The 27922-nt window shown below is 30.5% G+C and overlaps 5 protein-coding genes across 6 annotated transcripts; 3 read left to right on the top strand and 2 right to left on the bottom strand.

Moving 5' to 3' along the window:
- Positions 1-556: 556 nt before the first annotated feature.
- Fis1 (Mitochondrial fission 1 protein) lies at positions 557-3471 on the top strand. The gene is made up of 5 exons (XM_074132369.1): positions 557-714; positions 802-887; positions 1107-1316; positions 1757-1862; positions 3069-3471. The coding sequence occupies exons 2-5, from the start codon at positions 843-845 to the stop codon at positions 3155-3157; spliced, it is 450 nt and encodes a 149-aa protein (XP_073988470.1). The 5' UTR covers positions 557-714; positions 802-842; the 3' UTR covers positions 3158-3471.
- A 1598-nt stretch (positions 3472-5069) lies between these two features.
- Positions 5070-12953, top strand: LOC141456399 (lysosome-associated membrane glycoprotein 5). Its single transcript, XM_074132346.1, has 8 exons — positions 5070-5396; positions 5516-5619; positions 5868-5946; positions 6026-6156; positions 7315-7431; positions 7575-7662; positions 8337-8531; positions 8637-12953. Exons 1-8 carry the CDS (start codon positions 5360-5362, stop codon positions 8795-8797), a joined length of 912 nt encoding a protein of 303 aa, XP_073988447.1. The 5' UTR covers positions 5070-5359; the 3' UTR covers positions 8798-12953.
- Positions 12954-13531: 578 nt separating this feature from the next.
- LOC141456398 (retinol dehydrogenase 14-like) lies at positions 13532-16101 on the bottom strand. The gene is made up of 4 exons (XM_074132344.1): positions 15602-16101; positions 15096-15337; positions 14724-15015; positions 13532-13750 (listed from the first exon to the last, which is right to left on the bottom strand). Exons 1-4 carry the CDS (start codon positions 15863-15865, stop codon positions 13589-13591), a joined length of 960 nt encoding a protein of 319 aa, XP_073988445.1. The 5' UTR covers positions 15866-16101; the 3' UTR covers positions 13532-13588.
- A 156-nt stretch (positions 16102-16257) lies between these two features.
- On the top strand, positions 16258-22586 carry Dlic (dynein light intermediate chain). 2 transcript variants are annotated; one of them, XM_074132330.1, is made up of 10 exons: positions 16258-16504; positions 16807-16880; positions 16970-17086; positions 17897-18127; positions 18224-18384; positions 18466-18695; positions 19446-19557; positions 19630-19812; positions 20398-20509; positions 21851-22586. In XM_074132330.1, exons 1-10 carry the CDS (start codon positions 16434-16436, stop codon positions 21970-21972), a joined length of 1413 nt encoding a protein of 470 aa, XP_073988431.1. In that variant the 5' UTR covers positions 16258-16433; the 3' UTR covers positions 21973-22586. The 2 variants fall into 2 exon arrangements, with proteins under 2 accessions (XP_073988431.1, XP_073988432.1); XM_074132331.1 differs by lacking the exon at positions 20398-20509.
- On the bottom strand, positions 22328-27890 carry VhaAC39-1 (V-type proton ATPase subunit VhaAC39-1). The gene is made up of 7 exons (XM_074132343.1): positions 27636-27890; positions 27348-27519; positions 25663-25841; positions 25424-25581; positions 25104-25280; positions 24506-24583; positions 22328-24272 (listed from the first exon to the last, which is right to left on the bottom strand). The coding sequence occupies exons 1-7, from the start codon at positions 27754-27756 to the stop codon at positions 24111-24113; spliced, it is 1047 nt and encodes a 348-aa protein (XP_073988444.1). The 5' UTR covers positions 27757-27890; the 3' UTR covers positions 22328-24110.
- Between the last annotated feature and the right edge of the window lie 32 nt (positions 27891-27922).

The following is a 27922-nucleotide window of genomic DNA, read 5'->3' as shown; positions in this document are numbered from 1 at the left end:
ACTTCTTAGATATCAATCATTCCTTGTTTCTTTTAGCCATATTTTAAATGACGTCACAAAAAATAAATAAAGCTTTGAACGGGCGAAAATGAGATTTTATTAGACAAATAATTTCCTTTAAATTCTGTTTAAAATAAATAGCATGAAATCAAGTGGTATTATCACTCTTCAATTTAACTAAAAAGAGTTCTCTATTTGTATTAACAACATATTCACTATAACTTCTTTATTTATATTCTTTTACAGACTATTTAAATATCTACAAAATTTTTTTGTTAAACAAATGTGAGAAGAAATGGCTTTTTCGAGGGGTGAACCAAAAAAAAATTAAATAAATTTCTTTTTTCAGGTGAGGCTAGACGTTTGACTACTACCCCTTCAAAAAAAAATATCTTTAAATGTCACCCCATAATTTGAAATAATACTATTTTTTAATTTAATTTCTTGCCGATGCCGAAAAGAAAAAGAAAAATTAGTACTTTAAAAATCTCTTCCATTTCACTGACCAGGTTATTTTTTTTTTGGCTTAATTGTTAAATAAAACACGATGTAAACCGTACGATATTCTACTTCAAAAAAACACGTAATTATCATTGCTGTCACCACAATTAACCTATAGTGCTAATCAGCTGATCCAGTCTGTGCTTGAATAAGTATGGTCTATAGTGGTTAGGGAGAGAATATTCTGCTGATTTAAGATGCCAGTTTGTTTCAGTGAGTAATGAATAGTTGTGAAATATTTGATTGTTTTTTTAAGGTTTATATTTACTGATATTTCTTAAATTTTTGAAACTTTTGTAGATAACGTTTCCATGATATGATTCTTACTCTTACTGATCAAAATGGATGAAATTTTAGATGAAACCGTGTCTTCGGAAGACCTAAAGGTACTTTACAATGTTGAGTGAAAAAATTAATTGTCGATGATATAAAGATTGTTTTTTTGTTTGGTCTCATACATTAACTTAAGTATGGATATTTGTTAGCTATCGGATTAGCAATTGTGCTTGGCTTTTATGTGTTTCGGCTGAACCTCTTAACTTTAAAAAAATAAAAGAAAAGAAAACTTGTGCTATAGTATAGTGTATATTATTATGAAATTTCAGAAATTTGAAGCAATTTACAACGAACAAGTTGAAGCAAGCAATGTTACAACTGATGCAACATTTAATTATGCTTGGTGTTTGGTTAGAAGTAGATATGCAGCCGACATTAGAAAAGGAATTTGCCTCTTAGAGACACTATTTAGGGATGGTAATGAGCAAGGAAGACGAGACTATGTTTACTATTTAGCAATAGGAAATGCTAAGCTAAAGGTAAATATCATTTTTTTTCAGGACTGATAAAAGTTATGTTAGGACACGTTGCATTTGAAGTAAGGGTATAAGTAAGAATGAGACAACAACCATAGGCACTGTGTTTCTTTTTATAAATAATATTAGGTTTATTAAGTTAATAAATTGATGGAAGAAATTATTGTATTGTTCAACATTTTGAAATAATCTTAACAGTTAATTTAAAAACGAATTTAAGATAATTTCGTTTTGTGGTTTTTCTCAAATGTATCTAACCACATAATCTTCTATAAATTGCATTTCTGCTTTGCTGAAAGGCAATAGAAATCAAACTGTTGAGGTTTCATAGATTTCTGGTCATTTTCTCGCATTAGTTTTATATGTAAATATATTTTACAAAGTAATGGAAAACTTAAACTGCAAGTATATGCATAGTATTAATAAAAGATCATATTTTACAGGAATATTCTAAAGCACTTCATTATGTTCGAACTTTTCTCACACTAGAACCAGGAAACCAACAAGTACAACATCTAGAAACAGTTATTAGAAAAAGAATGGAAAAAGGTATTTTATTAATCCCCTAATAACGTTTTTGTTCTTTAAAAAAAAAAAAAAATTCACGCTTCAACTTTTCTTGAAATAGATTCAGCATTAATTTTAGTTGTGAGTCATATTAGCCTCAAGACTGTAATTCCTCTTACGAGCATTGTTAATCTGCAAAAAAGAGTTGATTGTTGAAAAGTTTAAACATTTATTAACTACATTAATAATTTTGTAAATAAGCATATAATCCTTTCACAATTTATCAAGGTTTATCATTATGTAAGTATAGTACATTTTTCAGTTGGGCAATAGTATTTCGGCTCCCTGCGCTTCCTGCAAAATATATGAAAACTGTGCTCTCAGAGGGAAGGAAATGGTCCAGCTTTCAAATTGTACCTCCTACTCCGATCTTATAGTTCACTTAATGGTTACATAAATAAATTCGTCCACCTTCTCAAAGGCATAACTTTAAAATAATGCCAAACTCCCTTGCTATACACTTGGCACAGTTCATAACCAGTACATTTTATAACATATGTAACCCATACATATTCATTCTGTTGCGGCTAGCATGTTATTTTTAACCGAATGGTACAGCTCCTAGCCTTTGCAGATGATGTTGCGCATATATTAAGATCAGTAGGCGCGGCAAAAAGCGCTTTTATGGAATTGGAAGAAGGAGCAGCCACTTATGGTCTGCAGATCAACACTAAGAATTCAATATATGGTGACTTCTAGAAGAACACGGAGACATTGATAAATATGTTCCCGTCATTGAAGCTATTGCTTTTTTTATTTGAATATATAGCATTTTTTAATCAGTCTTAAAATTAGGACCTTCAATCTTGGATTTAAGTGAAGAAGAGGTCCTGTAATTTAAAAAAAGGGGATTTAATACTTAACTATTATTATTTTTTTAATGATTTAAGGCGCGTCAACATCTAAGGTTATGAGCGCCGAGAGCTTTTTTCAGTGCACTGCCGGCCTCCGGACAGTGTTCTCTCGTTACAGACCACTGTCCATCACCGGACTGTAAGAAGCTCCTAAGAAGAGAAAATCTAAGGGTCAGCAGCTGGATTCGAACCCGGGACCTCCGCGTGGGAATCGAATACGCTAACCGCATAGCTAATCCCTTCCCTTTTAATACTTATTGAAATTAATTTTAGGCTATCTAATATATTTCATTAACATTTTAAATAAATTTCTCTAAATATATCATGATTTCAGATGGACTACTCGGGATCGCCCTGGCCGGTGGTGTAGTTCTTGCTATTGGTGGTCTGGTAGGGCTGGGAATGGCTATTGCTAAAAAATAACTAGTTTAAATATACAAGTTTATTTCACTTTCTATAGCTCCATCTGTATGCATCACATCTCATCTCTGGAAGTCAGCGGTTATTTCAGTATTAAACTAGAAAAAAGCTTTTATGATTAAATATATACACGTTTTGGAGAACTACAATTCATTTTAAAAAATATATTCTATTTTTTTCCTTCGTTGAAAAAATAAATGTGTTTGTGAGTATTTTTGAGTTTCCTTTTGTTTTTATTTGAAGTGCACTTTTTATTTTTGTAAATTGTACCAATTTAAATAATGTATATTCATTAAACTTATTTATTTTAAATAAAATGTCACTTTTTAATCCATCTCCCTTATGATGTTTTTCGCCATATTATGCATACAGTGATAGTGAAATATATTCATTATTTATAATCTAACACTGGATCATTTAAATTAAATTTTTATTTTTAGGGAAGAAGGTGTTTTTCGGTGGTGGCAGAGGATCTATTGAAAAATTCTTAACTAATTAAGATTAATGTAGGTACCCAGTAGCTTCTATATAGGTAACATTGCAACCGTAAAACCTCCGCATATGTATTTGTTAAATAAAATTATAAATTCGGCTCTTAATTCTCGTAGAAGTTCCTGACTAAGTGCGTAAACAGTTCCGAAAAGTTATGTAACTTCATCTAAGTTTAAAACAACAACTGAAAAACAAGTTTATTAAATTTAAAAATCTTAGCCTCAACACTAATCTGATTCCTGCCCTGGAAATTTCTTACTAGCAAAAGGATAGTCACATTTTCAGTCTAGTACACGTTTAATTACGTGTTGTAATGGTTATGAGCCCGGACTTGTTTTTTGAGAGGTCCCCAACTAAGTATGCTTAAATTTGTTTAAAAATATCAACAAGATATGTTAATCCCGCCCGTCCAAGACAACTAATTTGGTTATACTGCGCCTGAGAAACAAGCTATTATTAGACTACCTTTGTGTGTCAAGATACCTTCTAAAAATCCATAACACATGGAATAAATAGATATTTGTTGCTTAAAGGTGACATAACATTAACATAATTAGCTTCTGGAGTCTCATCGCTTTCAGGAGTTTCCAGGTACATTCTTTTTCGCTAATATTTCTATTGCTTTCTTAATAATAGTTTAGGATTCATTTGTTTTCATTCATTTTCAAACTTTTTAGTACGCCTCAAAATCCCATTGCATTTCATTTTAAATAATAATACTTTTTTAGTCCAAACATTGCCAAGTGCTGAACTATTTATTCTGTCACTTATTCGGTAGTCATTATTGTAGCGATATCTCATTTTGGCCGTTTTAACATTTTAAAATGGATTTCACATCCCTTTCGTCACTGACCTAATAAAGTCTCGCTACCGTAAATTTCACAGCCTCCTAGCTCTCCATCCTAACCCTCTTGTCCAACAACTCTCCTCACCTTCCCGACAATCCTCCTCGTCGCTTGAAGCGAAAATGACCTAGAGATCTGTTGTGATTAAATCATTGTGGAAGAGTTCACCAGTGGGTGATTGCTCTAACCATGACTTTTCAAGAGAACTGAACCAATAAGATCAAATTTACTTGATGCAACAATTGTTGCAGTTGTAAATATACAAATAAAGTGGGGGAAAAAAAAAATTGATTTGAAAAATTATAGTTTTACCAAGACAATAAGAGTGAACTGGTTATTAAAAATTGTGTATAATAATTATTTATTTTTTAATTAACATTGTACACCAATCCGTCATTTAATCTCCGTAGCTCTTAAGTTACGCAGACCCCACTAAATTTATAACTGTCTGTAAAAGTCTATGTAAGCGTGAATTTGTTAAAAACAAAAAAAAATAGTAGAAAGTTTTCTTTGACTAATTGAATTGAGCTTCCCTCCTTTCTTTCATTAGTCTACTAGTGCTGCTATCCTACGAGTGGTGCATCATTAATAGGGGTGCGTTTTAAAATAACTACAGAAAAACGAATATTAAACTATTTAATAATAATTATCTGCAATATAAAATATAATAGAAAAAAAAAGTTATTCAACAGATCATTCATAAGTTTTAATCTTGCAATAATCTTCCCAACTGAGTTGAGAAAAACAACAATTAAAGGCAACAAATGGATTCACTCCTCCGCATCCTACATATTGATCTTTGCTAACTTCAATTCGTTTTTATTTGTATAGGTTGTGCCTTTTCAAAAATTAGTGAATAAGCATAATCATGGCCAAAAATATGTCTGTTTTGTTTCTAGTCACTTGTAAGTAATTACTTTTTTAGCAAATTTGTTTTTTTAGTTTAGATTGACTTCCAGACTTTGTAATTTTTGCTTGATTTTAATGGAATTTTTTTTTTGTGTAATTAATTAATTTGATTTAGTGCTGTCAGCTGCAATAGCAAAGATAACATTGCAAGAAGCACCTAAAATTGAGGAACAAGACGATGTAGTTCCTGAACAATCAGCATCGCCAAGACGATTAGATGTAATGTATTTTTCCCTAGTCTTATTATTGGGTTAATTTAAAAATTATATTTATTTAATTTATATTCGCAAACACATGACTTTTAAAATAGTACGTTTCGTATGGATTGCCTATGTATTTCGTACGAATTGAAGTAAGCCGTAAGGTGGATTGCTCAAATAAATATGAATAACAACTTCTAGCAGGAATCTTTAAAATGCTGTTACTTCATTAGCTTTAAAAATTTTGTCGTTTTACTATTTGTGCAGAAAAGACTAGAAATAGCTAATTTCAAAGATAGAAAGACAGAGAGGAGCAAAGAATTGAACAACAGAGCTAATACTACAAGTAATTATTTTTTTAAGGAAGACGATGTTTCTTTTCTTTATCTTTAATTTTTTTAGTTTTTAAAAATGTTTTTTGTTAGATACTCCTTCAACATTGGGAACGTCCACAGCTGTTTACAGATGGAAAGCTGATAGCGGAGGAACTTGTATCCTCTTAGTGGTGGATGCCTTAGTAGGATTCACATATGTTACCAAATTGGATGAAGTATTGGTAAGTTAATATTATTTTTTAATCATAACGATAACATCCAAAAGAGATATTAGTATCAGGCAAATTTGTTGTTGATTTTTTTGTTTTGTTTTTTGTTTTAACTGGTTTTCAAAAACCAGTTATTGGATTCAATTGTCAGCCACTCCCTTTCTGGCCAAAAATGATTTCATTCCTTCTTTCCAACTTTCTTATGAAAGTTAATGAGTAATTGCTTTATTTGTAATAACAGTAATCCTTAGAAACGAGAGCTGTTGATAAGAGAATAGAAAAGCGATTCGTAAGTCTGGGACCTACAGTAATTTCTTGGTATTATATTATGGTGAGTTGATCCTATTCTTTTAGTGTTTAGCACAGCTGCAGATAAGATAGATCATTAGCACCAGCTGCAGGTCTTGAAAAAATAGTCATTAAACTTACGATTCTCTAGTCGTCGGTTATGGCATTCAGCTTATGGAAATTGGAAATCTGGATTACAAAAAAAAAAAAAAAAAAAAAAATCCGTCGGTCACTTGTTAATAATAAAAAACCAGAATCTTATAACTGAAATAGAAATATAGTTTTTTTTGTTGAGCCAATAACTATTTAATCCAGACCCAAGATCAACGGAACTTAAATGAAAAAATATATGTTATTTAAAAGTTCTTTAATTTGTTAATTTTAATAAAAATCGTGTGGTAGATATCCTTCAACACTTCTGTTTGCTGATGGAAAGCTGATAGTGGAAGAACTTACATTCTCTTAAAGGAGAGAAGCCATTTAGGATTAATCTTAGTATTAATTTAGTTATTTATTTATTAATTTAGTTATTGTTAAAATGTTTCTTTTCACTATAAAATCATGTATAGTGTGAGAACCTCAACATTGGAGTTTGCCTGTCTTACTGAGAGGGGCAGACTCTCTCTGATAGGTCATGTCAAATAGTTAAATAGGTATTTAATGATTAATGAAATAAACTTAACAGCTTTTGTTGTTGCTGTTGTCCCGATTCAACTTTAAACGTTTTTTACATAACATCTTCTTTTTCTATTTATAATTTTTTTTTTTAATTGCAAAATATTTATCAAAACTCGAATTAATGAAGCAGAAGGGTTCAGATGGTATATTCAGCTATAATCAATAAAATTATAATATTTTTTATTATAAACTGTTCATTTTTAGGAAGTTGACAGTTTTGTACCAGCATCGGCCACAGTTAAGGGAGATTGTAAAGATGAAGATAAGGAAACTCTAATCCTAAAGTGGAAATCTTTTGTGCTAATGATGTATTTTTCAAAGGTAGTGTGTGATCTCTTGTCTTATCTTAACAAATGTCTTAAAAATAGATCCCAAATAATAAACCAAATGATTGATTTCTAATCATTTTATGGGAAAATATTTAAATAATGATCAGGTAAGCATGAGTAATGTTTTATTTTCAGACACCGGGTGGAGAAAGATGGTTTGTCTCAAAAATGGAATTGAAATTTGATTCTGCTGATCAGTTCTTTGCGCACATAAAAAATCCAGGTTAATATGAATTAACATTTGCTAGTTTGAAGTAAATGTTTAAACTTTAATATATTAATGTTTGCTGCATCATTTAGAAAACAAAAATGGGTCTAGATTGTATTTTGTAAATTTTACTCAAATCTTATTTCCTTACAACAATCAACCATTTTTATGAAGAAATTTTTATTCGATTCTTATGCGCTTAAACCTACTCTTGACCAATTTGATTTGTTTGATCGGATACTAGCGGTATTACTTCCTTCTGTTATTTTGAAAATGTGTATTAGAAAGCAGTAAACCTCACCTCCCCATTTGAAAAAATGAAGTTGGTGCCTGTATCTCGCTTCTGGAAGCACCGAAAAAAATTTACAAATTAAATTTGGATTTCTAACAAAAAAAACTAAGGGAACACGTATTTTTTAGTTTTTTTTCTAGCTATCTTAGTTTCCGAGAAAAAGTCGTTATCCATATTCCTTGGGACACCCTGTATAGTGAAAATAGAAATTATTTAAAAAGATAATTAACTTGCAATCGGCTGTAAGAGTGCGTAACAATAAGCTGTAATTTATGAGGGGCACTTAAAAAGAGACCATGTTAACTAATTTTAAGATAGAAATATTAACTTAACTCAATATATCTTTCATATTACTAATAATCGGATACCAAGCAAATAATTTTAAACTTTTTTCCAGGTAGAACATATATTCTATCAACTGATCCCAATCAAGGCCAGTTATTGTTCCCTACGCCTGTTGGAAAATCTTACGTGTGTGACAGAGAAATTGAAGTTAAATTAAGTAGTCCAGACACAGATACTACCGCCACTGTCTTCCTCAGAAAGTTGCAATTGGAACCGTTTATTTTTAAGAACGACGAATTTGGCCCTGGTAAATAATTTTGTTTTGCACATTTATAGCAATTATCCTGTAGATTGTAACAAATTAATTTTTAATTACTAACTTTTATTAGTTATTGTTTTTGCAAATTTACAGAGTATAAATGTTCATCGACCGGTGCTGGGACATACAGAAGTGAAACAGCTCCACTAATTGTTGGCAGTATGCTGGCCTCTGCATGTCTGTTGACAATTGTTGGCTACGCCGTATATCGTTATTTCAATATTGAAAAAGTATCTTACGATACCATGGAATAAAAGTACTGAAAAATGGGATAGTAAAAAAGAGATAAATATTAATATTGCTTAAATGTTGAGAAAAGTTTACATTTTTAATTGGTTGCATCTTAAAGAGTTTCAAAGATTGTTTTATTGTTTCTGAACTCTGTTGCATAAATTTATGGGTTACATACTCGTACTCTAATGAAAATTGAACGAGTTATTTCACAACTTTTGTCTGAAGAAAAAGGAAAAGGTAAACTTTGAGTAATTAATTCCTAAACTGTTCTGATTTAAATAACTGAGGTAGGGAATAATAAAATAAGTATTGCCATTACAGTATTACAAACGACTAAAGTGGTCGAAAGTCGTTACTGTCATTTAAATTCTTGTTCTTGTATACTTTTGTAATAGTGGCCAAGATATGCATTATGCTTATTAATGATTTTAACTTTTATAATGAAGTCCAAATGGTTGGTAAGACCTTACAAAAACAAGTTTGAAGCAAAATCGTTATTATTTTTTAAAAAAGTATTTGTTTAATGTAACGAACAAATTTTTTGATGCACTTACCTGGTTGTGAATGAATAACATCGCCCCAAGCCAGTTGTACTTTATTATACAGAAAATAGCCAGGAATTAGCCCAGTATTTAGTACACTGGATTTCCAAATGATGGTTCATATCCAGCTGTCGGCTTTTCATTTTCACTTCCGAGCATCTTATAGCTCTCTCTGGTGATGGACAGAGTTACAGTACTTAAGTAACGAGAGAAAACTGTCTGGAGCGATAGTGCAGCGAAAAAGGCTCCATACGCCAATTACCTCACATATTACGCGCTTTCAATGAAACAAATAAAGGCTAAAAATAAAAATAAATCATTTTAGTTTTCATGACTCTGATGACATTTATTTTAAATTCTGAATTAATGAAAGGAAAACTTTTATTTATGGAATAAAAGATGAGTGGCAGTGCTGGGTCTTTTAGAAAAGATCAAAATTTGGACAATATTTGTTTTTGAATTTGGCTCCTAACCGATTGTTAGTGGCTAATCTCGAAAATAATATTTTAAGGTTTTGGTCCAATTGCCTTTAACTGCCCAGATAAACTATATAGTATAAATTATAAAAGAAAAATCTGTACGAGCTCAATCTTGCCATTAAAAATTGCAGTTTGATAATGAAACAGAAAGAGTATCACAGGTGACTGAGGGGTTTTCCTAATAGTGGTAACTCTCTGGAAAAACGAAATTTTAGTAAACTTGATATTTGATTTGATTCAAATAATGTTATTTTACTTTTATTTAAAAATAAAAAATTAATGAACAAAAAAAATCAGTGATATAATTTTATTAAATGGACATTAACAAAATAAAAATAAAAAATTCTTCTCTAGTTTAATAAAGCAAAAAAAAAAAAAATGTAATCCTATTAAAAAAAAAGAGTAGATTTTAAACTCTAGTAAATTCATGATCGGGCTTTCAAGTCTTATTTTTATCTTTCTTATTATAAAACGTTTTGCCCTAATGATTCATCAACAGAGTTATATTTTTTGATACATTAATCTCTCACATATTTTGATTATAAACAATTCGAAAGTGAAGAGCTAATTTTATGACATAAATGTTAACCTCAGTTATGGTAAACTCATTTCAAAGCAAATTTTTAATTTCACATATTGCACTTGAACTAGGTTGTTTATCGCGCAAATGGTTTTTTACCTAAATTGAAACTTTGCTCTTGCAGTGCTTGAGGATGCAAGCCTTATTTGATTCGTTCAGAATTGTTGTCTCTTCAAATTAGAGACTATAAGAAGTTTGTGGCAAATGTAAAAAGTTAAAATGTGCAATATGTTTGAAATATTATATATTGCTCATTTGACTGGCAGAGTTCCTCTAAACTCAAAACTTCATTTTATACTCCAAAAAATGTAGTTTGAATGTAAATCTTAAAAGAAATGAAAATTAATGGATTTTTTTTTTAATAAAAAAAAAAGAAGAAATTAGTATACCATTTGCTACTTTTTTCGCTTTCCACATCTAAGTGATAGTTAAATATAATTTTAATCTCGTCTATTTTTGCGGTAGAAAAATGAATAAACATAATCTCAATGACACTGTTTGGCCATCTAGTCAGTCTTTCTGGTCTAACAAGAATTATACAATTGTGAAACAATTAGGAGCTAAAGAATTGCATGGTTAAAATAGAAAAATTATGTACCAAATTTACCAAGAATCTGAGGTTTGATAAAAATATAACAATCCTTTGATATGGCCAGTACAATTATATTCAAATGTTAAGCGTTATTCAAAATTATTAGTGATTTAAATTGATTTCTAATTGACCACGATTGCAATGTATATATATTGAATCTTATTATAATGTCATTTTAAAGGTCATAAAGAGTTACATATTTACTTAGGCAATTAAATCATTGCTTGCCATAAAGTTTAGGAACAATAGCACATTATTGAAATAAATAGGCAACATTAGCAAAGATAATTGTGAATCAATATTTTAAAATTTAAAAAATTCATAATCGTGTATTTAATATTGGATGTAGTATTTTAAGTCCAGATATATAACGTGAAGGGAAGTAATGAAATATATGGAGAAAAGTTCCCTATGACCTTTCTAATCAGGTTTCTAATTCTTATCTCTAAATCTGAGCTCTAAGAATACTTAACATTATATAGTAAATACATTTGCATAACAGAAACGCAGTATGCAGAAAAATCTATTTAAAAAATAAATTTTTATCATTTTAAAATATTCAAACTTAATTATCACATGGTCTAATTATTGATTATTTAATTAGGTAGTCGGACGTAAAGCTCGCCTGAAAAAATAGGCATTACTTTATTAATTTTTTAAGTTACGTATTTATATTTGCGACAATTCGGTCATATATGTGGAAATTCAAAATGTTTTCGCCAACGTTTCGTCAAATTAAAGCTGATTTAATGACCAACTCGCTGATTTTATTTAGAGTAATATGAAGTTTATAGTAAAGTACGTTTAATAGTCGCCTCTGTCCAAGACACCTATCTTGGTGATTGGACGTAAAAACCATCGGAAAAAAATTAGTATTACTTTTACTCTTTACTATCTTTTTCCTAAAATGAGAACAGTACCAATCTTATTCAGATATACAGTTTAAAGATTCTTTTTAAAAATAAGTAATGCCCTTTTTTGTCAACAAAATAAGAAAAATTCATAAGAAACAGTCATTTATAAAGCAAGTGCCAAATTTTAACAGGAAAAAACCAAGAATATCAAAACAGAAAAACTTACACAAAATAACCCATAAATAAATTTAAATTATTCATTAATTATTTTTTTGAAATTATAATTGATTTTATTATTGTTGATAGAAAGGTATATTTTTTTAACTTCACATTGGCAAAAATTTAATGAAAATATTTTCTGTACAAATTCGTTCAGTAGATCATTAAAAGAGTTGATATTTTATAAATATAAAATACAGAAAAGTTATTAAAAACTTTAAATAACTGTTGAATTTGTATATTCATTTACCTATTTTGAGATATCTAAATTAGTAATGCAAAATTGTTGACAATTTTAAATAATGTTGGTATCAAGAAATTCAAATAATATTAAAATTAGATTGCTATAATTGTAATTTTCAAGATAAAATTTCTGGCACTGCTGTATGTTCTAGTAAATTGTCAATTATACTTGATCAGGATAACTGCACGCTTTACATCTCTGTCTCGCTTTTTTTTTTAAATTTTACTCGTTAATACTTAATATTAAATTCCGTTTTTTCAAACATTATATTTTCATTTTTCTTCTTTCTTTAAATTTCAATGTAGCTCAAAAAAAAATCTGAACATGATAACGTTTTATCAGCAAATAAATGTGTTCCTGTGAATTCCAGTAAATATTATTTTTTTAAATTTCAAGCAGGTAAAATACATATCTAAATGTTTTATCTATTCAAAATATTAAATACTGTCTTCCATTTAAAAAATAAAAAAAAAATATATATGTATTCTTGAAGTCTGCTTTTCCGTGTATTATAAATATATAAGCCTGGTGTAGATTTATGGTTAATTTATTCTAAATTTGTTTTTTTAAGAATTTTACATTTACTATTTTGAAAAGAAGAAAAAACTCTTATATTGTCCGACAGCTACTTTCTGCCTTACAAAAATAAATAAATACTACACAAAATATTCTTGTTTAATTGGTACGATTTTTGGTTTCAGTCGCTTTCTGTCCGAGTAGTGTCTGGTATAATCAGCATTACAGAGTTGCCACCAAAGAGAGTGAAGCCTGCGATAATAAATAAAAAACTGAAGTAAAGGAAGTGTTTAGTCGAGGAAAGGTATCTTTCAACAATACTCGCCAATGTGTGAAATTTCCAGAAAAATTAAGTTGCGAGAGACCTGCCCCTACCGCTTCAACCTTGATCAAGAACTTTGATCCCAAATCTGTTATGTTCTTTTCAGTGGATCATTAAGGCTACAAGTTCACATGCAAATAATTTTATTGCTGTCAAAAAAAAAAAAAAAAAAAAAATGAATTGTATGATTCATTTTATCTGTAACACAAAATAATTTACCTTATTAATTAGTCCTGATAAAGACTTCTTATATGGGGGACAACTAAAATTTTTAAGTTTTGCTGGAACCATCTCTAAGCGCATTACTCAAATATACTTCAATATCCATTTTTAAATAATATCACTGACTAGGTACTGTTATTGAAAGGTAAAAACAGATTCTCATGCAAGAATAAATAAATGCGAATGAAAGACAAAATAAAAAAAAGAAATATATTTGCTTATATTACATTTGCTACATAAACTATTTCAATTTCGTTAATTTCTCACTTACTTCCCATAACTTAAGCTGCACGCTATCATCAAATTTATGTGATGATTCATATAACTTGCAATCACGAAATATTTTTCCAGATTTTCCAGTGACTTCGTCAGATAGTGCACAATATAATATTGTCTGACAGCCCTGAAAATAAATGTATGCTTATAATATCTCCGCTAAATTGGACAAAAAAATCCAAACAGTCCATTATTACACCTTTACTTTAATTACTTACTTAATATTTAATTTTATATGATTTACTTTAATTTTAAATGATTAGCACTCATGTTTTTTTTTTTTTTTTTCGGCGCATCGACTTCTTGGTCATTAGCGCCCACTTTCTTAGCTCTTCTTATTTCCTTATACTACTGGAGCTGGGAAGAGCACTCATGTTATTATAAATAATATCCCTGACCGGTTTCGGACTTTGATCCATCAACAGAGGTAGCTTAATCAGTTTGATGTAGAGATTTCGACTTCGCTTACGTTACCCTCTCGCACTACTCTTCCAGAATACAGGGACGGTAACTTAAATGAAGTAGAAATTTATATACCAAACTGATTATTCTACCTCTGATGATAGATGAAATTGGTCAGGGATACCATAAACATGCGTGCTTCGACAGTTAAAATCAACGATATTATCCGTCCCACCATATTTCCAATAGTCATTATTGCTACGCAGATATAAAGAACTCATATCTGATAGAAAGATGTATTATATTGAAGTTTTTATTACAAATTGTATCATATTCATTTGTTCATGAATAAGTACTAAGGTTTCTAATAGCTATCCTTTAAATAAATGAAACTAATTCTTCTTGGTGTTTCAATCCAGGTTTATAAACGATCCAACGATTCTTCACTAAGAATATTTAAGAGACATAAAAAACATTTTATTTTATTTAAAAGAACTTCCTAGGTTGAAATATATTGGATCAGGTAAACAGAAGCCAGTTTGAGATGATTTGGGCAGTTTGGCAGAGGATACGTGTTACTAATGAGATTTTTATTTTTATATGTACACATAAATTGTTACTTTTCATCAAGTCAAAAGTAAGCTGTTCATTAAATAAATTATTAATACATATATAGTTTAGCAATAAAACATACTCACTTGATTAGCACTTTTCATAAAAATAAATGCTACAGGTGCGAAAAGAAGATATTGATACCATTTCATTTGGATATGGCGGAAAATAGAAGTATAACAAAGTCCAGGACACAGAGCATACGTTTCTACACCTTCTGGAAGTTTTTTAGCTAATTCGCGACAAAAATAAATATTTGCCAATTTCGAATTATTATAAGCCGGATTCATTAGACCTGATGGATAACCCTTTTCCCCCTGCAGGTTGTAGAAATCAATTGTTCCCCTCTCATGAAGTTTTGATGAAACAATTACAATCCTAAAATTAGAATGGTTAATTGAAAAAAAAATAAAAACAGAAATAAATCAGAAATAATTTCATTTTATGTTTCAACTCACCTGCTTGGTGCTGACTGTTTCAAGTTGTCTATTAAAAGATTAGTCAAAAGAAAGTGCCCTAAATGATTAGTGCCAAAATTGATCTCATATCCATCTTTTGTTTTTAAATTTTGATCTGTCTCATGCGGAATAGTAACTCCGGCGTTATTTATGAGTACGTCAATCTGAGGAAATCTAACTTTGATTTCGTTACAGAACTGCCTGATTGAATCAAAGGAAGCCAAATCAATTTCCATTGGTATCTGAAATTTTAAGTGAAATTTTCCTATTAACAATCAGGATTAATCTGCTATTCTTAGGAGATTGAGAGGCATAGCCTTCGCAAACTAATGTATGTAAATTGATTAACATTTATTTCACATTCAAAGGTGAAATTCTAAAGTTGTTCAGACCAATTAGTTGAAAAATTTTAAAATGATACATCTATGGATTTGGGAGCTAACAAGGATTATAAAATTACACTTCAATAACATGCTAAGAAAACTTTGTACACAAATTCTGCTCACCAATTCTCCACTCCTGATCTCAGATCTTATTTCTGCGATGACTTTCTTAGCTTTTTGCAAATCACGACAAGCCACTATGACTGTCGCTTCGCGAGATGCTAGTTCCTTAACGGTTTCTTTTCCTAATCCTGAATTTCCTCCTGTTACTAAAAATATTTTGTATTTCAATATCTTCTGTTCTTTGTAGAGTCCCCATTTAGATTCACGATACTTTCGAATCAAGAAGAGTGCCACTGGCACCGAAATTAACCAAATTAAACTCATTTCTTGCTATACATATAATATTTAACCATGACAAAAAAAAAGGGCTGTCACTTAGGCAAGGCATCAGCCCTAGATGACTTGTGAATCTTATCATTACATTGCAACCTTCCTTTTAAATAAAAAAAAAGCCAATTGAAACTGTAACTTGTGTTCCTGATTACTTTATGCAGATCAGTGAGCTCCTTAAGAATACATCTATCTCTTGGTAATTGTAATTATTATTATTACCGTTGTAATTAATAACACGGCCTCAACCAGCAATCAATTACAATTAAACATTGCCAGATTCGATTGTTAGGATTTCAGAATCGGGCATTCCTTACTAATCCTATCTATGGTCATTTGTCGTACTATCTAAATAAAAAAGGTTATCTCCAACAAAGGTTATTTATTGTATCTAACCTCGAGTGATTCGTTAAGGCCTTTACTACTTTCTAATTTTTTTCTGGATTAGACGTGTTTGTCGTAAAGCTTTGTAATTTAAAAGTAATTTAGAAAGTAGAAGTCTACTGGCGAGTTGTGATGTAATTATTTTTCATCTTAAATAGGATTCTGGCTTCATTTAATAATGCCAGCGAAAAAGGCCCAAGAATTTTCACCAAAGATAAATGACAATTCTGAGTCTGAAGAGAACCTTTGGTAAGATTTGATCCTATAATTACACTATATTTTACTATATTGCTAAACTTGGTGCTTTGTTTTATTAAATCAAAGAAAAAATATATTTCGTATGTGACGTAACTGTGGAACTTTAAAGATCATAACCATTTACAAAAGTAAGTGTCTAAGTATATGACAGGTAATAATTACAAAATATAACAGTTTTGTTATTTGAACAATGATGGGTGTGGCAATTAGCCCATTCGTTAACGACTGAAAATTACTAAAATGCTGCATTACTTCAGATATTTCTGTTTTTCTTATTAAAAATAAATTTGCAGGACATCAATTTTAGCCGAAGTACAAACCAAAGGAAGTAAGAAATTACCTTCAAATAAGAATATTTTGGTATTAGGTAAATAATTTAAAATATATCGTTTTCTCAAAAAATAGTTTGTATTTTCAAATATCGTTACTTTAGGAGAATATTATTTACTTATTTAGGAGATAATGAATCTGGAAAGACCACTTTAATTGCAAAATTGCAAGGCGTTGAAGATCCGAAAAAAGGATCAGCACTTGAATATGCATATATTGATGTCAGAGATGAATACAGAGACGGTTTGTATAAATACTCTTTCTAAAATTTTTGACGAACGAGTTACTTCTGCATTTCTTCTTCATTGTAAAAGAATATTAAAATCTTATATGAAACATTCACTTTACTTCCTATTGCAATTAGTACTATTCTAAATGACTAATTGAACTTACAATTATATCCTACATAAATATTGAATTATAGTTTCAAGCGGCAGATTTGTGTTTAAAGAAGCGTTGCAGGCGAAATAAACAAGTGAATATTTTGCTTGTTTAGTTGTTTGCTTGTTTAATAGCTGCTGGGGCTTCTATCTTTATGGAGGTGAAAACTTAGCAATGAAAGCCGGTAGATGGATTAAGCATGGAAGTTTTGGAAAAGTAGGCGACATGGCCACTTATCCGTTTATCATAATTTCCTTGGGCAGTCCACGTTGCCTTCTTGATAAAAATGATAATTTAAGTTAATAGTTGAAAGTGTGGTTAGGTCCGCAGTGCTGGATAAAATCAAAGATAACTTAATAGCAGTAGAATCCGAAAATGCTGATTAGTTACTCCTATGATGTTCCGTGGCTGACGATTCAGGTATTTTTCATTTTATGAGAGAAATACTATCCCTCCTCAGTGAATATGAATTTTAAGTCGGGAAAGCAAACGGCTGGGTAATTTGTGTCAACTAAATGTAATTAAGACTAGACTTTATGAAATTTTTCCTAAAACATTTTCCCTCTTCAATTACTATTATTTTGAGTGTTGCCCTTGTTTTATCTTTTGTCCTTTGATTGTAACATGAAACCACGTTGTTGCGCATAACTTTATTTCGTCTTCTTTTTCTAGATCATACTCGACTCAGCGTATTGGTGCTTGATGGACATAAGGCACATGCACCTCTACTTAAATTTGCTCTTACGGCTGAATCTTTTCCAAATACTTTAGTCATGTTTGTTGCTTCAATGACCACACCTTGGGATATATTGGATCAGTTACAGCATTGGGTGTCAGTTCTTCATGATCATATTGACTCCCTAAAAATACCGCCAGAGAAGCTTCAGGAATATAGGCAAAATAGTAATAAATTTAATTTATATTATATTCAAATTTTGTAATTTCAGTTTAATAGGTGAATGGAAAAAATATAGCATGCGATTTGTTTGCCATTTTAAGTGGTCCAACGCTGGCAGGAATATGTCGATCAAGGAGATGACATAGATATGGAAGTCAGAAGAACTTCTAGAAATTTGGAAGATGATATTGACCAGTTGCCCCTCTCTGAGGGAGTACTCACATCTAATCTTGGTCTTGATGTAGTTGTAGTAATCACAAAGGTAAAAATAAATATGGAAATCTTATTTTCTTGAAAAAAATTATATAATTTCTGACAATACTTTTTTTTTGTTTGATGTCAGACCGATTACATGACTACATTGGAAAAGGAACATGATTATCGTGATGAACATTTTGATTTCATACAGCAGTGGGTGAGGAAATTCTGTCTTCAATATGGAGCTGGCCTATTTTATACATCAGCCAAAGAGGATAAAAACTGTGATCTGCTGTATAAGTATCTTACCCACAGACTTTATGGACTACCATTTAGAACTCCTGCTCTTGTCGTTGAAAAAGAAGCTCTTTTAATGTTAGTTAATTCTTTTGTTTTGAGCATTGCTAAGAAAAATAAATCATTTTCTGGAAAGAAATTTTATTGTAAAGGATTATCGTCCGTAAAAAAAAGGTTTTGCTACTAAATAATTTTTGTTTTGTGCATCGGCTTTCATCATCTAGCCAACAAAATTTACTTATATCTATTACACGTGAATAGTGAAATTGGAATTCTAAATCACCTTGTCACTTTCGCCTATTGATTTGTGTTATATCAATTCCTCGATTATTTTTATTCTTATGTTGTACCTTTGTATGCATCGTAACTTCCATTTTTTCTACCTCTACAAACCAGGTATTATATTTCTGTTTAATTATTTTTGCATATTCTTTGTAATTTTCTTTCGTATTACTATTTCAGTTTTAAAACTTCATGTGCAGTTTCTAAAGAAAAGAAGGACATCGGAGGTTCCCGAAACATCGAACATTTAAAAAAATTGTTTTTTTTTTACCCCTAGTCAACCATTGATAATTTACATAATTTTATTTGTCTACCAATTTTGTCTGAATGTTTATTGTCAGTTTATTCTAAAAGCTTCTATACCTTTAGAGTGATCAATAGGTAATTGTACGTTCGCAGCTTCTTTAATATCTCAAATAAAGAGATTTTTCCTTGTTTTTATAAAAGATATTTGTGTTATTCATTGTGCAAATAAGTTCACCGCAGTATATGTTATGGAACAATTAATTTACGTTTGCATTTTATTTATAAATTGGTTATTTTCAGACCTTCCGGTTGGGATAGCTTGAATAAAATAAGTATAGTTTGTGAAAATCTTCAAAGTATGAAACCTGAGGATTATTACGGCGGCGTAATTGCTTCACCGTCAATTAGAAAAGTAAATTATTTTTTTAAATGAAAATTTTTAAACTAATTAGCATTTTCCCTAATGTGGAACATTTTGTATTAGGGAGGAAGTCGTGAAGTTGAAATTATTGCTGAGGATGAACAGGTATTTTTAGCTAGAATGCTCTCGTTATTGCAGCAAGGAACTGAACAAGGTAGAGGACCTTCCCCATCTGTACAAAAGACAGGTGACAGATCAAGATTGCAACCTGTGTCAACACAAGGTGTTCTCACTTCACCAAAGAAGGTGTGAAATTGCTTCATTTCTTTAAAATTATTTGATTAAATTCATTATTTTTTAAAAAAAAAAAAAAAGAATCGTGTTGTTTTTAACTGAAGATTGTGTGCTTTTGCTCACTAATTTTATTTTGTAATGCCATTATTTTCTTGAGAATTTAACTAACTTTCCGCGATATAATTTAAAGTAAGGTAATCGCCCATTTTTTTCAGGTGTGGCTTATATATATATATAAGCCACTACATATATATATATATATACGCCTCTGATTTACATATAAGATCTTTTAAGTTGCCCTGAATAAGTGTCGGTTTATTTTAAAAGTGTAGAATTTGTATAATATTTATGTAATTAAGGAAATGATTTTGAATTTATTGCATGTTGTTTATATTCTTCCTTTTGTTTTTGTTTTTTACGTCTTTTGATTTGTGTGTGTATATTTTATATGTTCATTAATAAAACCAATTCATTCATGTAGGGCTAAATCAACAGTGCAAGTAAATATTTTAAAATTGTCCCATCCATGAATAATTGCTTTGAATTTCATTATCTCCTGATTGTTCAACATTTTTATTTAATTTATGTTGCCTTTAGTCTGATACGAGCAAGGTATCCAGTACAAGTGGTGAAGGTGTTTTGGCTAACTTCTTTAATTCCTTACTGCATAAAAAATCCGGCGCACCGACTACTTCACCAAAAGCGCCAGGTAATTATTAAAATTATTTCATTTATTTTTAAATGAATTTTGAAGTCACCTTTTGCTTGATGCTTTAAGTTGAAAAATTGTAAATGTTTCATTCATTATGTAGTTATTTATTCTTAAGTGCTCAGCTTAAGAGTAAACTACCGAGCTCAATTTTCCTCCCGTTTAGGTGCGTTTTAACGGCTTTGGTGCATTCTGATTTTGTTTTTGTGTCAATCATATTCATTGTGCAATGTAACCTAAGAAATAAATAAAACAATTTCCCAGATTCTCATTAATTTATCGGTCTAATACTTCCACTAATGTATGAATTATTTATGTAATTCGTTTAGATTAGATTATCGGGGTCGGTCGTTTGCCCCATGGCACCGCAGCCAAAAGGCTTATCGTGCTCTTCCCTTCTGGATCTGTTAGACGAAACCTTCCCTACTAAAAAGGTTGAGGACTTTCCCTACTAGTTCTTTTTGCGCTAGTATCTCCTTTGGTCTCAAAGTTACAAAGGTTTCATAGCGCCACCATTCGATTGCGTTGCAACAGCTGGTGAGAGATCGTTTCCTCCTCGGTTCCGAGCTAATAAGCTTCTCCTTGTACAGATGACTACGCCCTATGTGTACAGTGTAAATGTATTGGGGTGTAACAGTATATGTTGCTCATGTTCATGTGGGATGCCCGTAGGGTCGTCAAGTACCCTGAAGAAGTGGCTAATCCACTTCCTCCTTCAGGGATGTAATTCGATTACTTGTTGAGCTTTTATTTTCCCTTTTATCTCTGGTTTGTTGGGTGTAGGTCTTGAGTTATCTTCTTTCTATGTACTCCTAATGTTTCGACACACATGTGTACGTCATCACTGAAATGATGCATTTGATACGTATGAGAAAGTAAGACCTGTTATGACTACCCTTAAACCGTGTTAAAAACTGAATTATAATTCGCGAACTACAGTTGTTTTTAGTACGCTTTTTTGATCTGTAACATTAGCGCTCTTTATAATTATTGTTTTGAGAAATGCTTATATTTTACATTGGTAATAAAGATTTCGATGATAGTTGCGTAAAAAGTTTGCTAGTATTATGATGGACCATCATATGCAAGGTCCTCATTTAATAAGTTTGCAATGGATCATTTGTTTCTTCAGTTTTAATGATGTAATAGCAGATAGAATATTTTACATACTATCTGTAACTTAAATGTCAAACTAATTTTTGTTTATAATACTATATGTTTATGATATTTGCTAGTTCTTTTTGAAATTATTGTCTTCTAACCATATTATCTGTTTGGTGCTCTATTGGAACTAGAATAAGTTTCATTAGAAGTAAGTTCACTTCTTTTTGTTAATTGCAGGTAGTCTTGAAGCAGGTGTAGAAAAAGCAGTTATGAGATCGGATGCTGCGGCAGAATTAGATCGCTTAACGCGCACCAAATCACCTGGCAGCAACACTAGCTTAGATACCTCAACCTGTTAATTTATCATTGAACGCGCGTATGTGTATTTGTATGATTAATTTATATTTTTTGTTACTTTTTTTATTTCTATACTTTTGTAGACTTATGTAACATTTTGTGGCTTACAGATAAGCGAGAGCATTAAGTCTTTTTTATTATTATAATTTGTTAAAATTATTATTATCTTAAAGTTTATTTATATAGATAATATTTAAATAACAGTGATTAACAAAACATAATTTAGAGAAATAGTTTAATCAATTTAAAAACATTTCAACCGAGTGCACAATTAAACTGGCATAGAGATAGTTTATTAATAACATTCAATTGTTTGGGAGTCTAATTTAGCAGCTTGTATTGATTTTTTGTTTATCATATCTTCATAATTTTGGAACTTTATTTTTTAAATTACAAACATATGCCACACATTTTAATAATGTCATCAGCCTTTCGTTTCCAAGAGATCTTGTTGTAAGTTTGCAACCACTTGGAAGCGTTTCTGCGTTACAATTACAAATTATTTAATTTTGAAGGATGGCAGATTATTTTGTATAAAACGTTTTGAATCGTTGAAACTTAAAAGTGGATACAAATAACAAAAAGATAATAAACTTATTTGTTGCTTCAAAACAGATCTTAACATTTTTTTCTTTTGTTATATTATTTAAATTAATTTCAATAGAAATAATTTTTAAATTATTGAGATAGACTTTTTTTTATAACAAGTTTGAGGCTAAAAAAAATTTAACAAACTGATAAGTTTGAAAATGAAAAACAAAAATGGGTTAAATGTTTCATAGTTCATGTGCTGTCTGCTTTAATCTTAAAGAATTTATTTAAAGCCCTACTATCAAGATATGAAATTTATTTCCAATGATAGTTTTATTTTTGAACAATTATTACGTAAACAGCGTTGAAATTGCATTTGGGTCACCTGATATTGGTTACTTGACTTCACTTTTTAGTAACAGCATTTAGTCGAATTTGTGTCATCGAGGTGATTTAGTAAATTTTCAAAATGAGCGAATTAAAGTTCGAAATGCGGGTGTTATTGAAGCAATATTTTAACAAAAAATTTCAAAACAATAGCTGAAATCGGCGAGATTTGAAGTTTTGTCAATTCGTGCTGTTCTTTACTGATTTTAAAAATTTAAGGAAGGCCTTGAAAAGAAGAAAATACTGAGGCGTCAAAGGTCCCCAGATCCACCTTTTAAGAGAAATATAAAAGCTAATATTCATCCAATCATCAGAAATTGTAGAGGATCAGGAGTGCCTCAATCAAACCGTAGACCACAGTTTTGTAAGCAGCAGAAGTGTTTGTATATTTTTTATTTAAATGCTACTATTTAGTTACGATAATTTGGTTACCTATTACTATTAATAAAATAGCGATGGCATCACCTTGGCGTGTGATGAAATTAGTTTAGATGGTGCATTCAGTCCCAAAGCTAGCAGCACTATAACCGAAATTGGTAGGATGCAAAGAAATTCATTGGTAATGAAGTGTTTTTGACTTTAATTGTTTAAAATTAAAATTTCTCTTCATTATCTCTCAGTTCAAGAAATAATCTTTAGAGTATTTAGTTTTTTTATAACCTATTATATGGATGAACCCAATATCTCTATTTCCCATTTATTGTTTACATCCAATTGATGTGCGACCACCCTTAATCCAAAGAATCATTTCACGGATGAATCCGTGATCTTTACAGCAAATTATTTTTTTTTACAATACTTTTGCGTCAATATAAGTATATTTGGACAAAATATTTATGGATACAAATATCCACTTAAATATATAAAAAAAATATGATCTTACATTTAAAATAATTCCTTTAAAAGAGAGAGTAAAAAGCAGGATACTGAATAATAACTAATAAATTGCTATTTTATTTAATACTATTTCTGAATATAATTAATAAAATTAACAGGAATGTTGCAATAAAGCAAAATGTTTGTATTCATTACATTTCTTTTTTAAACCACTATATAGAGTTACGCCTAAAAAAAACAAAAGAAAAAAAAAAGATTTACATAAAACTGTACAATAAACAGAAATTTACAAGATTGCGAACCGTAAATGGCTTTTATGCCCCACAACACCTTAATATTTAACATTAAGACAATTATTTATTATACATGTTGGTAAATGGTAACTTTAAAAGATCGGTATATAATTATCAATTTTCGCACGATGTTTTTGTGCTACACATTCTGAAATCCACACTATATTACGGCACTCTTGTTCTTTTAGTTTCAAATATGAATAGAAAACTCCATAATGAAACTGTTGCAAAAATGCGAAGACATTAAGTTTGACCTAAAAATATAGTTTAATCCATTAGTAATCTAAAATTAATAATTATCATTTTGATAATTTATTGATTTACTAATGTTGTGAAGTATCAGTAGCAACGACAAAAGGTGCTAATGACTATGGCAGTCATGTGTCAAAATAAATATAGCTAATTAAAGATTGGAGTAACTGTTGGCTAGCGCCCTAGTTTGGTATGTGGCCATAGAGACTTGAATTAAGAAAAAGTTTTAAATTACCTCATGTTCAAAAAAGCGATCTTCCAAAGTTTTTTCTCCTGGATTGTTTCCTGCTCCATTGAACAACTGTGCATATTGCTGAAAAAAGAAAAATTATAATAAATAACAATTTTTAAAAAACTGAGAACTTTATGTAGGAAAGAAAATCCAACACCATTTAGTACCATGGAAGCGGCGAACATGATTGCAACCTCAATTACGCTAGTTTCTTAAAATTTAACTTTAAATGAAAGAAAAAATTGGAAATGCTTCTAAGACAATGTATCATTAATTAACTAAACTCGTAGGAAGGTGAAAATGTTTGCTACATTTTTTAGGGGCACTTAAGGTTTTTTTAATAGCGCGCTATATGGAAAACCCACTTTAGACAGAATTAACCGTTTCTTCTCGAAGACATTCCCTTACATTTACCAACGCCATATCTTATAGGGTTCCCTCACTGGCTCCAGGGAACAATTCTGAAAACTTCTTTACTTTAGTCAACCCTTTATTTTATATCCTGTAGAAAGTTGTTATTAAGGTTCCTCTCTTAAGAACTTGTTTTTTGCGTAAGTTATATTTCTCTCTCTTAAAAATAAAATAAAAAATAAACACTCACAGCATAGTACTCAGCAACTGCTCTAACTTGTTCATAATCATCAGCTCTGGCAAGAGCTGCTAAGCCATCAGGATGAAGCTTTCCACATCTAGGATACAATTTAAAACGATCATCCTTTGTCAACTCAGTACCGAAAGAGTTAATAGTTATTATGAATGCACGTCGATCAGCTTCAAACTGTAATTAGATTTAAAAATATTTCTCTCTAATTTAGGTTTTAGAACATAAGGCGGTACAAAACAAATGAGTGAGCATGACCTGCAATTTGCAGAAACTACTCGGGGGAAGGGCACTGAAGATAAACTGGCTGGATTACTTACTGCAAGAATTTCGCACATTGTATCTGCTGTTGTTCCACCAAGTTTTTTGCAAAATGCGTAAAATGCTTCCAAATATGCCTTATATAAAGTATTACGAATAATCTCTATGTTCATCTCATCAATATCCTGTTCACCGATACAATCAACGAAGAATGGCGCTGCATATTGATAAATTATTATTTCATAAATTCAAAATATATTATCAAAAATATATATTGTCAAAGATTAATGATTCTTACCAAGAGGGGTGTCAACCAAAACAGCATTATATAGCTCAGCTGGGGTGGCAGCTACATGAATAGCTTCCATTTGTTCAAAGCTTCCCAGTGGATGGCATTTTGGAATGAGCTCAGAGATTGGACGTTGGTGGAGCGTTCCAGTTATCAACAAGATAATGTTGTCGATCATGTAACTGTAACTGAGGTGCATAATTTGCCATCAAAATACAAAAGATTATTAAATTGATTACAGAAAGTGAATGTTTTAAAAAAAATCTTATGATTTGGTAAGGCGTGGTCTCATTATTGTAATTGATAATTTTTTGTTCCAAATTTTAAATAACGAATATAATAAAAAATATTTAACCAATTTCTACTAGCATTAAAAATGCTAAATTAGATTCAGTATTTTAATTTGTAGTTCATTTATTTGTATACTTTTAAAGCTTAATATTATAATTTAAATATTTCTCTGAACAATGAAGATTAACAAAGATTACGCCAGAAAGAAGTTTAGTTATTAATTAATTTGTACAGAGGATCAACTGCAAACAAAGCAGTGACAATGAAGAACGAATCCAATTTTCAATTTGTACTAGTTGTTGAGAAAATTATGTTGTACCTTCACGACCATTAACCATTCTTTCTTCCAACCAGTCATTCCGAAGCCCTCTCCTTATTACCTTCTCCTTTGACGCTTCATCCTTCTTCTCTTGAAAACCACTTTTCCTTCAATTTTTTAACTTTGCCTAACCAACTTCTATCGCTTAATCTAACAACTACTCTTATTCTTATTTCGCTGTTGGGTAGAATCAATAATTGGGAAACTTGGAATCCCGCAACCAATGTTAACAGCTTTTTTTCTTTTTCTTCTAAGAAATTTCCAAGTTCAACAGCTGCATGACATGATTTAATTTTATTATTTAAATTGACATCAACAGTCGAAGTCTTGTTTTACAGGAGTATAATTTTCTTTCTCTCCGTAGCGAATGACATAAATAAATGGCATAACATAAATTCTCTTATATTATGGATACCAAATAAGCTAACCGCCGAAAACTCGTCTGAAAAGAACTCGAATAATTTTGATTCGAGAAAATAGAGCAACGGCTTTTGCAAGCCATAAAAAAAGCAAACGACAAAATAAAACGTTTTTAAATGGTAGTACCGAATTTAATTTTCGCAATAACCAAGTAGCCGCGTCGATCAAACTTTTATTCGCAACTTTCAAATCAGACCAAAATTTCGAATTCGATAAAAATTTAACTTTGGCGAAAAGCGTAAAGTGACTCCAGTATAGATAGTGGATAGATGTAAATCGTTACAGGAGGTGTTGTGCAAAAAAAAAAATGTTAAAATAATATTAACTCAATACAATGCTATTTTGTATTAAAATCTCATTGAGATATAAAAGCAGTGTGCAAAAAAATAAGATGTAGATTTTGGTAACCATAATTAATGATTTTCAAATAATATAGAATAGGTTAACAAGGAGGTACAATAAAAAGATTATTGAAAATGTGAAATAAAGTTTGTACTCCGTGAGTTATGAGATCCTTATAAGGAGTAGAACAAGCTATCCGCTTCAGTAATCTTAAAATACATAAAGTAGTACTAAAATGGATTATTAAGCAGGCAAGCTTCCAATCCTGGAAATTCGCCCTAAAAAACGAAAGGAACAATTTAAAATATACGACTCCACTTACGTGATAAAGTCAAGAAAAGTTGATAAAGGTTCGACTGCATGATTTCTCATGTGCTGAAACTCAATAACGAGTTTTTCTCGTAGTTTGTCATCAATGACGGACACCTGTAAAGGGCTGGGCTCATTTGCAAGAAAGCTACCATAGTCAGTGCCTTGAAGGTGAAGCTTCAGATCTTAAATAAAAACACGCGTAATTCGAGTTTTAGATAAATATTAGTAAAACATCAGAAGTTTATTTTTACAAATCTTTTTTAAAATTGCTATTAATCAATTAAAAATTCAAGCAAACCTTCCAATGTTTCACACTGTACTAAATTAAGGTAGTCAGATTGAGTTAGAATGCCGCATTTAAAACCTCTACAAAGTCCTTCCAGATATCCCCCATCAATATTAAACATAAAGCCCATCATCCCTCACAACTAAAAAGCACCAGATTTTAGAAACCAAAACAAAACATAAATTCTGGAAAACTTTAGCCAGGTACTGACGGTCTCGCTGGATTACAGAGGGACTCGCCCACTAAACTAGGACTATCACCTGTTAATGAAATCAGCTGGCAATTTGTGTTTGACTTTA

The sequence above is a fragment of the Rhodnius prolixus genome, unplaced genomic scaffold (assembly GCF_049639745.1).
Source record: "Rhodnius prolixus isolate KJV_2025 unplaced genomic scaffold, Rpr scaffold_4, whole genome shotgun sequence".
NCBI classification, from domain to species: Eukaryota; Metazoa; Arthropoda; class Insecta; order Hemiptera; family Reduviidae; genus Rhodnius; species Rhodnius prolixus.
The sequence above is the reverse complement of the archived record's forward strand: the minus strand, read 5'-3'. Positions and strand labels throughout refer to the sequence as shown.

Excerpts from the sequence above, each read along its gene's own strand:
- Fis1 (XM_074132369.1), top strand. The coding sequence starts at position 843 with ATGGATGAAATTTTAGATGAAACCGTGTCTTCGGAAGACCTAAAG. Across the intron at positions 1,317-1,756 it reads TAGGAAATGCTAAGCTAAAG|GAATATTCTAAAGCACTTCA; the intron begins GTAAATATCATT and ends CATATTTTACAG. Across the intron at positions 1,863-3,068 it reads TAGAAAAAGAATGGAAAAAG|ATGGACTACTCGGGATCGCC; the intron begins GTATTTTATTAA and ends TCATGATTTCAG.
- LOC141456399 (XM_074132346.1), top strand. The coding sequence starts at position 5,360 with ATGGCCAAAAATATGTCTGTTTTGTTTCTAGTCACTT. Across the intron at positions 7,663-8,336 it reads TGCGCACATAAAAAATCCAG|GTAGAACATATATTCTATCA; the intron begins GTTAATATGAAT and ends ACTTTTTTCCAG. Across the intron at positions 8,532-8,636 it reads GAACGACGAATTTGGCCCTG|AGTATAAATGTTCATCGACC; the intron begins GTAAATAATTTT and ends GCAAATTTACAG.
- LOC141456398 (XM_074132344.1), bottom strand. The coding sequence starts at position 15,865 with ATGAGTTTAATTTGGTTAATTTCGGTGCCAGTGGCACTCTTCTTGATT. Across the intron at positions 15,338-15,601 it reads AGATCAGGAGTGGAGAATTG|ATACCAATGGAAATTGATTT; the intron begins GTGAGCAGAATT and ends TTAAAATTTCAG. Across the intron at positions 13,751-14,723 it reads TTATGAAAAGTGCTAATCAA|GGCTGTCAGACAATATTATA; the intron begins GTGAGTATGTTT and ends ATTTATTTTCAG.
- Dlic (XM_074132330.1), top strand. The coding sequence starts at position 16,434 with ATGCCAGCGAAAAAGGCCCAAGAATTTTCACCAAAGATAAATGACAAT. Across the intron at positions 18,696-19,445 it reads GAAAAAGAAGCTCTTTTAAT|ACCTTCCGGTTGGGATAGCT; the intron begins GTTAGTTAATTC and ends GGTTATTTTCAG. Across the intron at positions 20,510-21,850 it reads TACTTCACCAAAAGCGCCAG|GTAGTCTTGAAGCAGGTGTA; the intron begins GTAATTATTAAA and ends TGTTAATTGCAG.
- VhaAC39-1 (XM_074132343.1), bottom strand. The coding sequence starts at position 27,756 with ATGATGGGCTTTATGTTTAATATTGATGGGGGATATCTGGAAGGACTT. Across the intron at positions 25,842-27,347 it reads ACTTTTCTTGACTTTATCAC|TTACAGTTACATGATCGACA; the intron begins GTAAGTGGAGTC and ends TATGCACCTCAG. Across the intron at positions 25,582-25,662 it reads TTTGGTTGACACCCCTCTTG|CGCCATTCTTCGTTGATTGT; the intron begins GTAAGAATCATT and ends ATCAATATGCAG.